At 40.5% G+C, this 16134-nt stretch overlaps 1 protein-coding gene across 1 annotated transcript; it reads right to left on the reverse strand.

Annotated features, from left to right (window-relative positions):
• Window positions 1–9242: 9242 nt before the first annotated feature.
• Window positions 9243–14658, reverse strand: LOC308314247 (DNA polymerase III subunit epsilon-like). The gene is made up of 3 exons (XM_080761782.1): window positions 14543–14658; window positions 11525–11600; window positions 9243–10739 (listed from the first exon to the last, which is right to left on the reverse strand). Exons 1-3 carry the CDS (start codon window positions 14543–14545, stop codon window positions 10174–10176), a joined length of 645 nt encoding a protein of 214 aa, XP_080617908.1. The 5' UTR covers window positions 14546–14658; the 3' UTR covers window positions 9243–10173.
• Window positions 14659–16134: the final 1476 nt, after the last annotated feature.

The following is a 16134-nucleotide window of genomic DNA, read 5'->3' on the forward strand; positions in this document are numbered from 1 at the left end:
AATTAAATGGACCCGCAAGTGTCCATTTGGTTTCATTTTACACTTTCAATAGTTCAATTTCTGTTAAACATCTGCATTACTTAATTGACAAGTCTACAATTGTTATTTTGATCAACGTTTGCTGTTATAAATTTTAACATGAACACTGGTCTACAGTGTAGACCATTGCATAGTGATGACTCAACAACTGATCTGTGACAGAAATCAACATTTGATCAGTTCAACAGTCATTAATGTTCAATATTTGGGAGGCATGGATATTTCATAGACATGTCATAAGTTTAACAGGGTAAACACAGCTAGCTGTAGCTTATAAAATGTACAATATGAGTACATGTTTGATTTAAGTAGCCTATATCATTTATTTAGCAAGCATTAGAAATTAATTATTGACTATTTTTTGTGTTTGCTAGTGCTTACAGCCAGGTCAACAGACCGGGTTCATGGTGAGGACATAATAGCCTGGTTAACCACCTTTAAAAACATTTCATTCCTTCTTGAAATGTTTTTTCAAAGACTGTACATTTTCACATTTACAGTTGTTGATAGACTATAGCAAATCAGTAAAAACAAACTTTGAACAGGCATACTGTAACTCATGCCCCATTTGCCATGAGATGCATTTATAGATTATTACACCTATAGGTATGCCTCTTGAATTCTCACCAGGAGCATGGGACCCATGCATAGATGGATTATAGACCGGGCCAGTGACCAGGGGCAGGGGTCTTTGGATACTATACTATAGGATTATAGACCGGGCCAGTGACCAGGGGCAGGGGTCTTTGAATACTATACTATAGGATTATAGACCGGGCCAGTGACCAGGGGCAGGGGTCTTTGGATACTATACTATAGGCCCATAGAACATTTACTATAGACCGGGCCAGTGACCAGGTTACAACACTTTTTTTGTTGTTTTTCTTCTTTGTAATTATTTGTTTGTTCCAAAATATTAGAGTGTGTTGTCATGATTTGTCACGACAAGAGTTGGCTTCGTACGATGCTTAAAAGGTCTTTAAATAAATAATTTAAGAAATGCATATGGTCATATGCATTGCGATTCTTTTCCTGGGCCACTCGTTGTTCTGAAAGGGGGAGGGACTGCGACGCTCTATTGGCCCATAGAACATTTACTTAAATGTAAATATATATTTAGATATAGGTTAATACTCAAATGTGGATCCCTACACTACAGTACAAGTACCTTCCTACAACCCGCTGAAGAACAGTGTTAACGCTGGACTAACAGAGCTGATTTTGTATATTATATATATTTTTACATACAGATTAAATACACATACACATAAATACCATGTAATAAATATAATGTAATAGGTACTGTAGGTTAAATACTGTAAATCCTCAATATCCCACAATAAAATGTCTACAAATGATTTCTTGACCCACACACGCCTTACAGCTGGGTACCATGCGGTCAGGGGGTTAAAAGATAATCGTCTCATGGAGCCTCCTTGAATCTTAATACTTAAAACGTATAATAACAATCTTCATGAATCCTTCTAAAAAATATACATAATAAAACATAAATAATAATATATATAACACGTCTCATATCATAATACTAGCAATTGAGTATTTCTGCATTCAACCAATATGATACTACTGACCATTGTTCAACATAAATGGAGTCAAAAATCAAGAATCAAGAGGGTTTTATTTGTCACTAAGTATAAAGGTGAGAGCAGGGAAATTCAACAAAATACCATTGAAAGTATGGCTAAACAATGCTTGATTCTGACAGGAGTGGTCTAATGAAAAGAGGGTAACCACTGCCAGTCTATGACATAAACACAGCCATGGGAAAAGATGAGTGAGAATCCTCTACTGCCCTCTGTTGCTCCAACCAAAGTAATTCAAGCAGATCAGGATGACAATGCATGGTGTGTGGCTGTAGACAGAGATTCCTTCTCTCTGCAGGGTCTACTACACAGTAAGATCACGAGTGCACAACTGGAGTGGGTCAGTGTGCTATCCAAGCTAAATCAGTCCATACAATCAACCCAAACAGTATGATGAATCTCAATGGAATCACCTGGAGAAAGGTGTGTGTGTGATATCCTGAAATATCCAGTATTAACGAGGCATCCATGATGTATGTATGAACCAGACTTCAGATTTCACAGTGTCTCCAAAATGCAAAGAGTTCCAGACTTTTGTTGTTGTGTATATTGTCTGTCTGTAAGCAGTAAGCAGTAAGCATCACTTTAACTTCCGCAAACCTGTTGTTGCCAGACACCACACAATCATATTCTCCAGTATCCTTGCGGGTCACTTTGTTGAATCTCAAATTACTACCGAAAACGGTCACTTTATCCCTATATTGTGCTGTGGAAGAAAAGTACAATTACCAATTTATTCCCATGTAATGAGTATAATTTTACCACTAGACAGAAATATGGTGTATGGCACAAGTATGCACTTACTTGTGGCTTGTCCTTTATAATAAACATATGTCTGTGAGCCTTTCTTGTCTACAAACTTCCACTCAATTCTTGCATCTGAACCAAAGTCAGCCGAGTAGGAACATGTAAGTTCAGCACCTGAAATGAAAAACGCAATGAGAGCACATAAAAATACTACATCACAAATCCTATAAGCTCGCAATCCCATGACAAGGCTTGTATGAAGAATCTGAACCACGAGGTTCCCAGTTCGATCCCAGACTCCCCCAGAGTTGTGTCGTAGTGTCCTTGAGCAAGACACTGAACCCCTAATTTCTCCCGATGTGCAGGTTGGTGGCGGTGCCCTGCATGGTTTCCTCTGCCATCAGTGTATAAATGTGTGAATGTAATGCACAATCTATGTAAATCGCTTTGGATAAAAGCACTATATAAATGCACCATTTACCATTTATTTACCACTCAGTTAAATATTTCTGGTTTTACAGTATCCTTTGGACGTTTCAATTAGCCATTCTGACATATGTTAAGGCTATCTATGCTTAAAAAAAACAATTGGATAAGTGAAGTTTGATAAGAATTACAGGAATTTAAACAGATTGTGTGTAAATTAGTTATAAGTAATTATAAAAGTGTAAAGTATAAGTTGCTCACTGTTGCAGTAAGATATAAAGTTTCCAGGGTCTTGTGCTGCTGTATATCTGTGCTTCATCATTTATATCTTTCTGTATTTTGTCTTGTAAACTGTGTCTTTTAAATTAGAGTTCTGTGAATTCTGTACATGGCATAAGCATTAACTGAGCAACAAGTCATTCTGTCCAATTTTCTAAAGCACATTTTTCAGGACTCACCTTCACCTTCTTTGGTCTTTACATTTGCATTTGTGGTTGTCACTGTAAAACCACTTACACCTGGAAGGGTGATAGTAAAAAGAATCATGTCAAAAAGCAATCTAAAGATTAGGAATATCAACTCTACAATCTAGTGCAGTCATGAGGGCAGTACCTGAAATGACCTAAATAAATACAAAACTAGAAGACTGTGGTCGAAGTAGGTAAAGTGTCTGCACTAGTATTAAATTATGGAAAAGAAAAAAATAATAACAGATGAAAAAAACCTTTTCATACAGAAATGCCATGGGCCAACAAGAGCAGACCTGTGTCTCTGTTAATATTCATTCTGTTAATATTCATTTGACAGAGAGATCATAGCCAAACAAAAACAACTAAACACGGCCTAAAACCCTGAGCAACAGCCACCTAGTTACTAGTACACCCTCAAACCGGTACACTGTAGTAGTAGTACAGTCAGTTGTAGCGAGCCTGAGGGTTTAGGGTGTTCACAACCAAAGTGGTTTTCTGCTGACACAACACTTCAGTGAAACCCTTAATGACTGACACCATTGCCTGAGAACAGCAAAAACTGTCAATAAGTAAACAACTAAACATTTACTGCAAGACACCAGTGTTGGTAAAATTATAGGATGCTACACTATTGTTAAGGATGTGCCTGTTAGGTTCAGCTTTAAAATTACTACTTGGTAGTCTAGTAACCGGCTATAATCCAAAATAGCCACTACAAATTCAACTACAGAACCCAACACAGTATATCACCTGCCAATCACCGTCTGAGTCAGTATTCACTTTCCCATAAAAAAACACTTTTTTTTTTTGTTAAATGTTTAGCCTACATGTGTTTATGGTATTGTATTATTGTCTTTGAGGGCTCCCTTGAAAATGAGATTCAACATCTCAAGGGGTTATTCTTATTACTAGTAAAGAATTTAAGCCGCATTATAGGCAGTGAACTTCAAACTTTCCAAACAAGTGTTAAAAAACGATATAAATGTATATATGAGGGGCACGGTGGCACAGTTGGTAGTGCTGTCGCCTCACAGCTAGAAGGTCCTGGGTTCGATTCCCGCTGGGGACGCTGTGGGCACTGGCGGCGTGTTCCCTCCTCCGCGTCATCAGTGCCCATACCCGAGGCGGGGGTTGGCGATAGGGCCTTTCTGTGTGGAGTTTGCATGTTCTCCCCGTGTCCCCTAGGGTAGATACCCTCACAAAAACATGCCGTAATCCTGGTCTCTAAAACTACCTCCCCCTGGCCAGCCAGGGCGCCTGATGGAGGGGAAAGGAACTGGTCGGAATAACGTGTCCCTTCCACGTGCTACGTCCGGCCGGGGAAATTCCCCTCTGTCAGGTGAAAAGAAGCAGCTTGGACTCCTCATGCATAGAAGGAGGCATGAGGTCAGTCCGCTGCCCCCCCAGGTTGGCAGAGGAAGTGTAGCGCCCAGGATTACATTCGATAATTGGCACTGGGTGAAAAAAGAAAACTGGGTTACAAAATCGTGGGATAAAAAAAAGGGAAAAAAAAGTATATATGGCTCCAATTCTTCAAACTGTGTGTGAATCTCCTTTTTACTGCGGCACATTGAAAGTAAGGTGAAGTTTAACTAATGACAGAGATGTTAACATGGCTTGTTGGATTTTTATGTGGGTGCAATCTGCAACAAACAGCAAGATAAGGTGGCACGAGTCATAGTTTTGGTTTGACCTGATAAAGGCTTCAGGCTTGGGAAAAAATACTCTAGTGTAAAATGATACCAGACCATGACTTCCTTATTTGTGTGGCTGTCATTGGAGTTTCGGAGGTGGGGAGATTAAAATAAATAAATAAAAAAGGCTTGTGAATACTTATCAGCCATCCAACAATACAATACAATACACATTACACACAGACTTGAAAGACACCAGGCCAAATTAAACAATCAACTTCTCTCTTGTATCGTGAAACAGGTTTCAGAGGAAGAAAGTGCCTGTGATCCACAGACAGAAACTTGACTGAATGGCATTCAGCTAGCACTGCAGTACCTGTTTTTTTATAATGTTCCTAGCATGCAAAGTTTGCGAACAAGATTCAAGTGGCAATGTTCACAGGTGGAAAGCCAGTAGGGGGGTTGTGGAAAAGGGGTTTCTACTACTGGTCACCAGATACCCTCATAGTGCGATATCGAAAAACCTAATTAAAATTCAGAATTAAACAATTTATTTAATGTCAGGCGTTTTAGGATATGACAGTCAAGTGAATCTCATGTCTGTGCCAAAAACGAAAACCTAGTTTAATCATGTTTCAGACATGAAAGACCTACTCAGGTTCATTTATTAGATCTCCATAATAGATTAATTCCATACATCATTTATTAATGATAGTTTCTCTCTTTCTAAAATCTAGTATTAAAATGCATACTATTTTTTCTCATATCTTGCAACGGTTGTCATTTGAAATGCAAATCAGGTAGAACAAAACTGGATTAAAACAAACTACCTCAGGGCTCGAAATAGCGACCATTTTGGTCGCAAATGCGCCTGAATTTTAATCTGTGCGATCTCAAAATATAACTGGGCGCACCAGTGCTACTGCATATAATTACTGTAGTGCGACCAAAACGATCGCGACCGAAAGTGTCGCGGGCCGGTTCCCTCCCGCGAGATGATTTAAACTTGTAGAGCATAAAGATCTGAGCATGTAAAAAAAAAAGTAAGTTCCTAGTCCATTCCTGTCCAGAGTTATGATTGTTTAAAGAAATATCTCCTTGGCTTCTTCTACTTCCTCTAACCTCCCGTCAGTCCGTGGACTGATTGGGTGATCAACATCAGCTGGACCTGAGGTCCTCAGCTGTGAGAGACAACAAAAGGGCTCAATTGAATGGAATGTGTGGAGTCACACACACACATTTATGATGACGTTATGAAAATAACTTCTCATAAATATATACAGTAGGCCTATATATATATATATATATATATATATATATATATATATATATTTTTTTTTTTTTTTTTTTACTTCAATCAAAAAGCAGGCCTACATAAAACAAAGGGTTTTGTAGCCATTTACAAATTCAGAAATTATAGCAGAGACAGTATTTAGAATTTAATTATATTTTCAACTGGTTTATTGCCACAAAAATAGCATCTCATACCAACTGGCTTGTAGGCCAGTGGTTCCCAAAGTGGGGTCCGGGGATCCCTAGGGGTCCTCGGTTAAATGATAGTTAGGAACCAAATGGACCCTTATGGGTCTGAAACTCTGAGAGTGTACTACATACTATGGGTAAACCAATTTCACTGTACATTTGTACACTCAGTTAAATTAACTTTGATTTTATGGGTCCCAGAGATAGAAATGGGGAACGGTAGCCTAATTCAGGTCAAACTGGGGGTCCAATGTAAATAACTGAAAATCACTGCTAGAGCCGTAAAAATCTTCTCATATGGGGGTCCCTGGCATATATTTTCAAATGGGGGTCCGTGTGCTAATGAGTGTCAATTTGAGGGTGCTTGACATGAAAAATGTTGGGAACCACTGCTGTAGGCTACAAGTGTAATAATAATGAATGTAAAAAATCGATTACATATTGGTGCTCGTAAAATTTTGGTGGGTGCTCCTAATTTTTTTCTGGTGCTCCTTCATTCTGAATTTGGGAGCACCAGTGCTACCAAGTAAAAAAGTTAATTTCGAGCCCTGTACCTTATTTGACAATGCAAGACTATTTTACTCAAAAGTATAGTATTGCTTTCTGTTGAGGCAGAGTTCATAAAAAGTACTGAAAATACTGATACGATGCAGGTAGCCTGTATGCAGGCCATCTCACATTTTTAATTCAAGTGTTATAAACGTGTAAATGTCATACTTAACATTTCCAAACAAGTGACCTGCGCTTTCTAAACGCATAGCCTACTGCTGCTACACTGTGGCCTGCGACAGGTGTGGCTTTTGGTTTTGGTATCCTAATCCCACAGACCAATACTGTACCCGGGGATTTCATTCAAACGGGCATATGTTGTTTTTAGTCAAATAAGTCTACGGGAAAACTCTGCCTAAATGCCCAGAAACACTTAAGTTCAAATGCATTGCAGGATTTTCAGAAAGACACTCACCTGTTATGGCGTAAATGAAGAGAGACACCGAAACCAAGCCGCTAACAAACATGTCGGTCGCCTCGTCCTTTGTTTACCAGTGGGAGACCGGGGAGTTTACTTTAGCCGAGGCCTCTTTTAGTAAACAAAACGCAAATGTTTAAAACGTCTTCGGTGTCGTGTTTATGAGCAGCCGTGTGAAAAATGTTAATCCCCCTTTCCTTAGGAAAAATACTAAGTAGACGCAGCTAGGATCCGATCAACTTGGTCCTGCCGTCTTCACCTGTGTGGACCGTAGTGGAGGTGGAGGTAGTAAACTATGTATGAAACTAAACAACGACCAGACCAGTGCCTGTCTTCCGCTTCCACTGACACTACCTGGATGACGTCAGCATGGCTCAGCTCCAGCAGCTCCAGGCAGAGCAACAGGTTGGACTGGTTAAATATTATCGTGTGTAGCCGCCTGTGCCCTACTGTATAGACTCAGTGCACTAGAGACAACAATGGTTCTCAAACTTTTTACTTTCAAGGAGCCCCTCTGAGAGTGAACACATATGGAACCAAATTAAATAGGTTCCATTTGTTACAGACCTAAAGGTCCATTTGGAACCCCCTCAAGGAACCCCTGACAGTGGTTCTCCACTTTGAGCATTTTACTCTTCAAGGTAGAAAAATAGCCTAGTGGTAACAGTAGGCCTAAATTAAATCCTTTAATTTCAAGGATCAGATTTTCACAAATTGCATGTAGCCTATACTGAATCAAAATCTACAGTTATCTCTCCTAATGGTAGGCCTACCAACATCAATACAACAAAATCTTATCCAACGACAGCAAAACATTTTTAGTTTGGGGTCCGAGAGGCTAAATGTCATCAAATGGTGGTCCGTGGCTCACATCACATGCCGAATAAATATGGGCCTTGTTTTGAAAAAGGTTGAAAACCACTGCTCTATGGCTCTGACTGTTGCTACATATTAAAGTAATAATTATACTAGCCTACTGTATGCACTTGTTTGTCAGGGGAGGGGACTTTTCTATCCCATTACCATAATAACCTTTCAAATTTAACCTAGGTTATCATCAATATTATCGTATGAAATCATTGGTCAGCCTAGATTTCACTCATTGATTGTTATGTTATGTCGCATAACCATGCATAGATGTCAAGGACAAGGTCAGCTAAATATCAGCTCATGGTTAGGTGACCAATAGCATGCATACGTACCTCTCTAGATATTGTTTTGTATATAATGCACAGAAAATGTAATAAACATCAGTGTCATTATTTGAACCACTCTTCATCATGTGACCTTGATTCAAATGGTGTCCTCAGGCGCGTCACTTTACTCTCTCATCTATCCTAACTGCTGCTGAGACTGGTCAACGATTTATTTTCTCTATTGGTCGGCTTCCACTCATACCACAGCCAGGTGACGACATCTGACCAGGCTGAGATTGACAGTTTAAATACTGCTATATTGATTATATATTTACTATATTTACTATATTTAATACATGTGAAAAGAAAGAACCTGCTAAAGCAAAGAAAACATTGGAAAGGCAGCATGGTCTCAACCACTACAGCATTACAGCCCATGTTTTATTTTTGTGAAACTTCTTTTTAGTTGTAGCCATATTAGTGGAACCAACGGTCCGGAACGGGAAGATGGGTTTGAGGAAGGGGTGAAAGGATAGCTCTGTGTTGAAGAAAAAGAAAGGGAGAGATAAGTGACAGGATGTGTAGGTGGGGGATTGTGTACACCTTAACACGTTTGTCCTATGGGGACATTGTTGTGTGGGTTGCTCTCAATGTAAAATAAAAAATGAATAAAAACGTGGTAACAAAAAACCTTTATTAATCAGGAAGTGTACTTATACCTACTTATAAGTCTACAGCATACACACAGTACACTACACAGCTTCACTGCCTTCACACAGTTCCACACACATCCCAGAGCTACAGCAATCTGAGATCCCATCAGCAAAAAAATAAAGGAAAAACAGCACCCTCTTAGCTACAGTGACTACCGTAGGCCACTGGGCTGCTCCTCTAGAGCAGTGGTTTTCAACATGTAGGTCGGGACCCCCAGGGGGGTCCTCACATGACTTTACAGGAGTCCCAAATTACAGTGAGGTCACAAGTTACTTTTAAGACATTTGTTATACCAAAAAGAATATATGAAATTAAAAAGGACCATTACTGCATCAAACTATAGGCTACTATAGGCTTATAAAAAATGGATCAAACATTGGCCAAATTGTCAAATAATATAATAGGCAAAAAGGAAAATAGCCAAGCTTATAGATCTGCTATTTTCACAATATCTGTAGAACTGTGTCAAACTAAATGTAATGCCTCAACTCCTACAATAATTCCAAGTGCTTGCTTATGAGCATGGGGGTCTCCAGTTCAAATAGGATTATGTTCAGGGGTCACGGCCTGGAAAGGTTGAGAACCACTATTTGGTTTTGAGTCATTTGCTCAAAGGCACATTGTCAGGAAGCTGTTGCAGGAGCAGAGAGCATTGGGCAAATTGCATTATCTTTGCTTACCTGAAAAGAAATAATTAACTAATCATGTGTGGAACAAAACCAAAATAATACAAAAAAATGCTGGCTTTAAAACAACATATAGGCTATATTGTTAATACAAAGGCATTTATACATTTATTTTTGTCAACATGTTAAACATGTTGAGACTTTAACCGAAACCAAAATCACAAGCTAATAACACTAACACTAAATAGAAATGGGTTTCCAAAAACTAAAATTGGCCAGCTACAAACTGAAATATGAAAGAAAACTGTAAATAGACCAGAAACAAACATTAATCAAAAAAAGTGCAAGAATTTACAGCGTACGTGAACTGCAACTCATCTATTTCCCACATTCTCCAGTGCTTGTACAGCTCCTGCAGAACCCTGACATCTTCCTCGGCATCATGTGCGTTGTAGGACATGTTAAGGAATAAGCTCACCAGATCCTTCAGCTTGTGGCTGCTAACAGACCACAGCTCCCTGCTGAGCTTGAGTGTGTCCAGAAACCCACCATTGGCCACATCTAGGAATTCCTCTACCAGGGAGCACCTTTGCAGACTATTGATCAACACCCTATGGTCGAAGCCCTCAGCGTTGTGGGCTGCCAGCACCAGAGGAGCCTCGAAGGAGCTCAGGAAGTCGATGAAGTCAGAGAGGGCATGCATGAGAGGGATGGTGGCTACGGGCTGTCCATGGAGCCGGAGTGAGCGCCGGTGAAAGCCACGCCGTCTGTGGGTAGTGAAGCCGTTGACGATAGAGGCATCGGCATCGATGTCACGGCACGGGGAGATGAACACGTTAAACTCTCTGTCACCACTGATGGCAGCCAGCTGCAAAATGTGACACCGTGCCTTGTCTGAGGTAGGGCAGAGAAACACGAGAGAGAGAGAAAGAGAGAGATAACAATTTAAGTATGTGCATGGAGTGAGAGTGAGGTGAAGAACAATTCAACCTTCATTTGAAACGGACAACAGAGAACTGCATACACCACTGAAACTGAGCAGTCTTTACTTATTGCTTATCAGTTTAAGTTTAACCTTGAGCAGACATTAACAAACAGGATCAACTGTCATTATCATCAACAGCATAATAACATATCACATGCAGCTATAGCTCTGGTCCATAGCCTTCTACTGCTTCTACGATTCTTCCCTGCGCAGTATAAGGCTATGGGACTTTAAATCTCAAATCGAAATCAGACCAGCCTCTCCTCTTTAGCGTAAATAAAAATAACTCACCAAAACAAAGGTGGGTTGTGTCATTAGAAAGCCTACTTTCCTTAGTGGGCGCACTCTGAGCCCCCACTCTTGGCCAGAAAGTTAAAAAAAATCACCGGGGGAAGAATATTCTCTATGAGGCAGTTCTCTGGGCAATATCGGTAGAGGGCGCATTGGAGTAACTAAAAGTATTTTTTTCCCGGTGGAAACAAAATCCCCTTTTGGCCAAAAAGTACCAAAGTGTGGTGGGGGGCTCAGAGTGCGTCCACTAATGAAAGTAGGCTTTCTAATGAAACAACCCGCCTTATACTGCGCAGGGCAGAATCGTAGAAGCAGTAGAAGGCTATGGACCAGAGCTAATGCAGCTAATATGATTATAAAGAAAAAAAATTCCTCTGCTGAAAATAATTTAGACTTGCGTTACCTAAGCCTGTTGTCTCCATGTCAAAGAACACAACAACGCAGTCATCAATCATCTCAGGCTCAGCTTCAGGATCAAACTGCAAAGACATACCTCCATTATTCACAAACTGGTCATTTACTGATGTCACAATCATTAAACATGTAGAACAGCTGTGTAAGAGAGCCTTAACAGTACGCTTTAACAGCGGGCGACAGCCAGACAAATTTTCCGGAAGTGCATTATTTGTCAATGGGACCCGGCAACTACTGGCGATAGCAGGCGAACAGTCGAAAAGTGGGCGGAAGAACGTCGGCCGAAAATATTAATTGATTGGAATGGAGGGTATCTTGTTTGTCTTTCTTCTTCTCTTATAATTATTTATTTATTTACTTATTTAAATGACTACTGCTCAGCTCATGCTACTGTTAATACTGTTACTACTGTAAATAATGTATCCTCCTTACTGACATGTTTGCACCATTGGTGAGATGCGAAAATACCTTTCGCTGTGCTGTACTTGTACTGTACATTGACAATAAATTGAATCTCATCATCTCATCTCAACGCACACACCACTGGGGTACATACACACACTGGGGGTACGTGCAGTCGTGCACATACTGTACATTTACCCTTTTCCCCCCGATCCTTTCTCCTGTAACACCCTGCCCTTTCCCTATTCCTCCATTTATTCAATTCTACAATAAATGTACCTATGTTAAGCTTGAACCTTGTGTTGGACTGTATTGAGCCTCCCAGTTCGTTCCGGCTGTACATTTCCTGTCATTTCCCTGGACACGAATACACGATAATACATTTCATGTTCAATAAGAAAGAATCAGATCCCTTTCTGTGCCATTGGGTGGATAATGCACTCACATCACGAAGGTCACTGGAGGCCTTGTGGACATTATTCGGAGGAGAGAGCAAGGTCAATACCATACACAAAAAGCTGTCCAACAAGAAAACTGGTGATGACTTTGGTTATGTTGATGTTTATGTGGAACGTAGTGTTTTGACGGCCATTAACATTATCTCCCATCTTCCATGAAGGAGACCAAATGGAAGAGATGCCAGGGTGGCCCTCACTTATCATGTCAGGAAAAATAAGTTCCTGTCAAGTACCAGCACCAAATATGAGCTGAAGGTTTATCAGCAAACCCTCCAACACTTTCAAGGGAAAACCCAGGTTTTTATGGTAACAGCTAAACATGTAACGATGCAAAAGTAGCATTAAGGTGGTTGCACACCGGCCGCGTTTTTTGTAAAACCGATGGAGAAACGCCGCTAAAAATCTGAATTTGCATCCGATTTGCGCCCGGTGTGTGGAGACCTTTACTTTTCATGTAAAATTACTTAATTTCTGTGCAACAACTGTAAACAAGCTTTCTTGTTTAAACCTAGCTCAAGTTAACATGTGGCATCTTAGGATAGATGTAGACCTATTTGACAGTGCAGAAACATAATTGCCTTCCTTGATGTATTAATGAGCTTCAATTAACGACCATCACCTGGGCACAGTCAGACACATACAGCTCCCCTCTGCAGGCCTCTACTACTGAAAGTGACTGCATGGAGTATCATTTATCTCCAAAAGCATGTGAATATGATGGAATATGATTACAGCTCAAATTCCATATCACACACTAGCCCCCCCTTTTAATAAATCGATACATATCGTTGGGATATAATATTGATATATCACGATATATCGTTACATGCCTAGTAACGGCACAGCAAGGCAAGATATCCACTGAAATTCTATCTCAACAGCTTGCAAGAGACTGACATGGATATTACTGCACAGCCTGGATGCTGTCGAAAGTGGTACAAAACTCTAGCTCAGATTATTATGAATACCTACAAAACCCTTCCGTCGCTCCATCAGCCATATATGATTGTCAGTCCCTCACACCTCATGACACGTGATACGTCACGCCACCATATATGGCCGTCAGGTCTTGTGACACGCTCCATATATGGCCATATATATGGAGCCTCAAACACTCAGATCTCCATATGGAGCTGACCTGATATCTACCGACTACCTGTCCATTCAATCTCTAGACGGTCCGCTCCAAAGTTATTAGTGCAGCAGTGCCCAGCAGCCGGCGAAAACTAGTTCTCAACAGAAATGAAAATTAAGGCCCTCATCAAACCCTGGGCCTGTACACTCAAGACACGCTCCATATATGGCCAGTCCTCATCAAACCCTAAAGACTCAAGACACTGCCCCCGCTGCCACCCTTTAGATCTCCATATATGGAGCTGACCCGTTCTGACATTCCATAATTGATCTGACCTCATCAATCCCTGTACACTCAATACACGCTCCATGTATGGCCAGTAGCCTACAGAATGTATTCCATATGTTGAGCTGACCCCCCATGCCCCTGCAATCTGAAATTAATATTAGTCAACTAATATGGATGACATATATTATTCTTAGGAAGATGAAGTGAAACTGATTGATTATGTGATGATAATGATGAAGATGATGAATATTGATATGAAAGTGAGTGAAAGACCGATGATTCTTCATGTCTTTCCTCTGTAGCCTATAAAACATTTCATTCTGTGAATCAATGGTTGGCGTCTTTGAAGGCTGATAACTGCAACTAAGCTACCACTTGGGAAGGTCTATCATGTTGAAATATTACCCGGGATATAGACCTTTTATTGGTCCTTAAGTTAAGTGTCCCTGATTAGTGAAAATTCTGGTCTGGGCCTGGCTAACATTAAAATAATAGCAGTAGGCCTGTCAGGACATGATTAACAACAAGGATTTTAAAAGCTCAACTAAAAGCAAGGGTTAGTAATAGTAGGTCTTGAGCTGTGCTTTAAAAATGTCTAGGCTAGTACACCTACAGTTTGTAGACTGCAAGCTGCCTGTCGAAGGTATAGTGGGAGTTTGTTCCACGCCGAGTCGCCGACGCCTCGTGTTGCAAAAAAGTTGAGCCTTTACATTCAATTATTATTAGAAACGTTTAGAATAGTAACAGTTTAACAACTATACCATTTTATGAACAATTGTCTTACCATGGCCTTTACGACGTGGACAGCAAATCCTGAGAAGGTTAGAGTAGCTGTGAACCGTCCGTGTTTAATCAAAGAGGGTCTGTGAGAGTGTGAGTTCAGATGCAGTTTGCAGACGCAGGAACTGGAAGGGGGCGGTTAGGTTAGAGACTAGATTGTGCATGTCATTGCTGTTGATAGTCTATGAAACGGGGAAGAAATACACAAACCTAGACAAACATTGCTATTGACCACATCATTATGTGCATGGTAATGAAAATTATGTCCATGAAAATCCTATAGTTACTATATTTGCATTAAAAAAAACTCCTGCGTGAGTTGTTTCAGTTTTTTTTGTGTGTGGGGAGATTATTATTATTATAAATATTGTTATTATTTTCTAATTATCATGGATGAATGCATGTTGCATTTTGTCAAAGGAGAAAGTCAAATAAACCCTTTGATTTTAAATAAAACATAGCTCTGATTCATAACCTTCTACTGCTTCTACGATTCTGCCCATTAGAGCTATGGACCAGAGCTAAATAAAACACTGATTATTTATGTTTTTTTTTGTGGAAAATTGGTCGGGTAGCTTTTGCGCCTTGTGAATTTGCATGTTGAATCTTGTAGCGCCACCTATTGGTGGATTGTGCATTGCAGGGCCTGTGCAGAAGCCCTTGGTGCAAGAACCCAGCAATTTTCATTGAAATTGGACAAGTAGTCTGTGAATAGTCATGAATTTTAGTCGAAAATTCTTCTATAGATTACATCATATACTCCTGGACCAAATGTGGTGTAAATCGGCCATGGCAGATTTGGACAAATGACACAAATGCAGACAGACACAAAATATTGCTACACATAGCCATGTATTGCCATGGTGATAAAATATTGTTTTTGTGTGCCTGGCTGGGTCTGCCCCTGGCTGGCTGGCTGTATCAGAGCACGAAAATAGCATTTGGTCGGTTTTCAAAACCAAGTGTCACTGTTGTGCAGCCTGCCTGCCTAACACACACATACATATTAACTGATGATGATTTCAGGTGTATCAGTACAGTAGGCCTACAGTACAGTAGGGACCCCATGGAGACCCCCACACAGTAACTGTGTAATTTCTCAACCGTTTCGGACGTGGGGCGGCTCGCCGGAACCGGTCTGGCCCCCTGGGCATCCCCACACTAAATAAATGCACTTTGCATTGAGTATATGAGAGCACAAAATCAGCAAAAAAGGGTGGATCCTAACATGACAGGTTCTGAGATACTGGGCAACAAGCATTGAAGTACCGGTTGAAACTAATCGCTTGACTGGCCCATTGGTAGATGTAGCATTAATGTCGCGACCTTATCAAGGTAAACCCTGAGAAAGTAAGGGAGTTGCTGAGCAAGGAATTATTTACCATCAGCATCTGTGCCCGTACAGGTGAAAAAAGAAAGGGAATTGTATCTCTGTCATTTCTCGACCGTTTCGGACGCTGGGCAGCTAGCCAGAACAAGACCGGCACCCTGGGCGCGTTCTGGGTCTTGACGTTCCAGGGACCCCCAGGGGACCCACACGCGGAGTTGCACCACTTACTTCACTGTGATTTTTATTTCTCATTTGATTCTCATCCT

The sequence above is a fragment of the Protomyctophum bolini genome (assembly GCF_963924005.1).
Source record: "Protomyctophum bolini genome assembly, chromosome: 4".
NCBI classification, from domain to species: Eukaryota; Metazoa; Chordata; class Actinopteri; order Myctophiformes; family Myctophidae; genus Protomyctophum; species Protomyctophum bolini.

Excerpts from the sequence above, each read along its gene's own strand:
- LOC308314247 (XM_080761782.1), bottom strand. Across the intron at positions 10,740-11,524 it reads CATGGAGACAACAGGCTTAG|ACAAGGCACGGTGTCACATT; the intron begins GTAACGCAAGTC and ends GCCCTACCTCAG.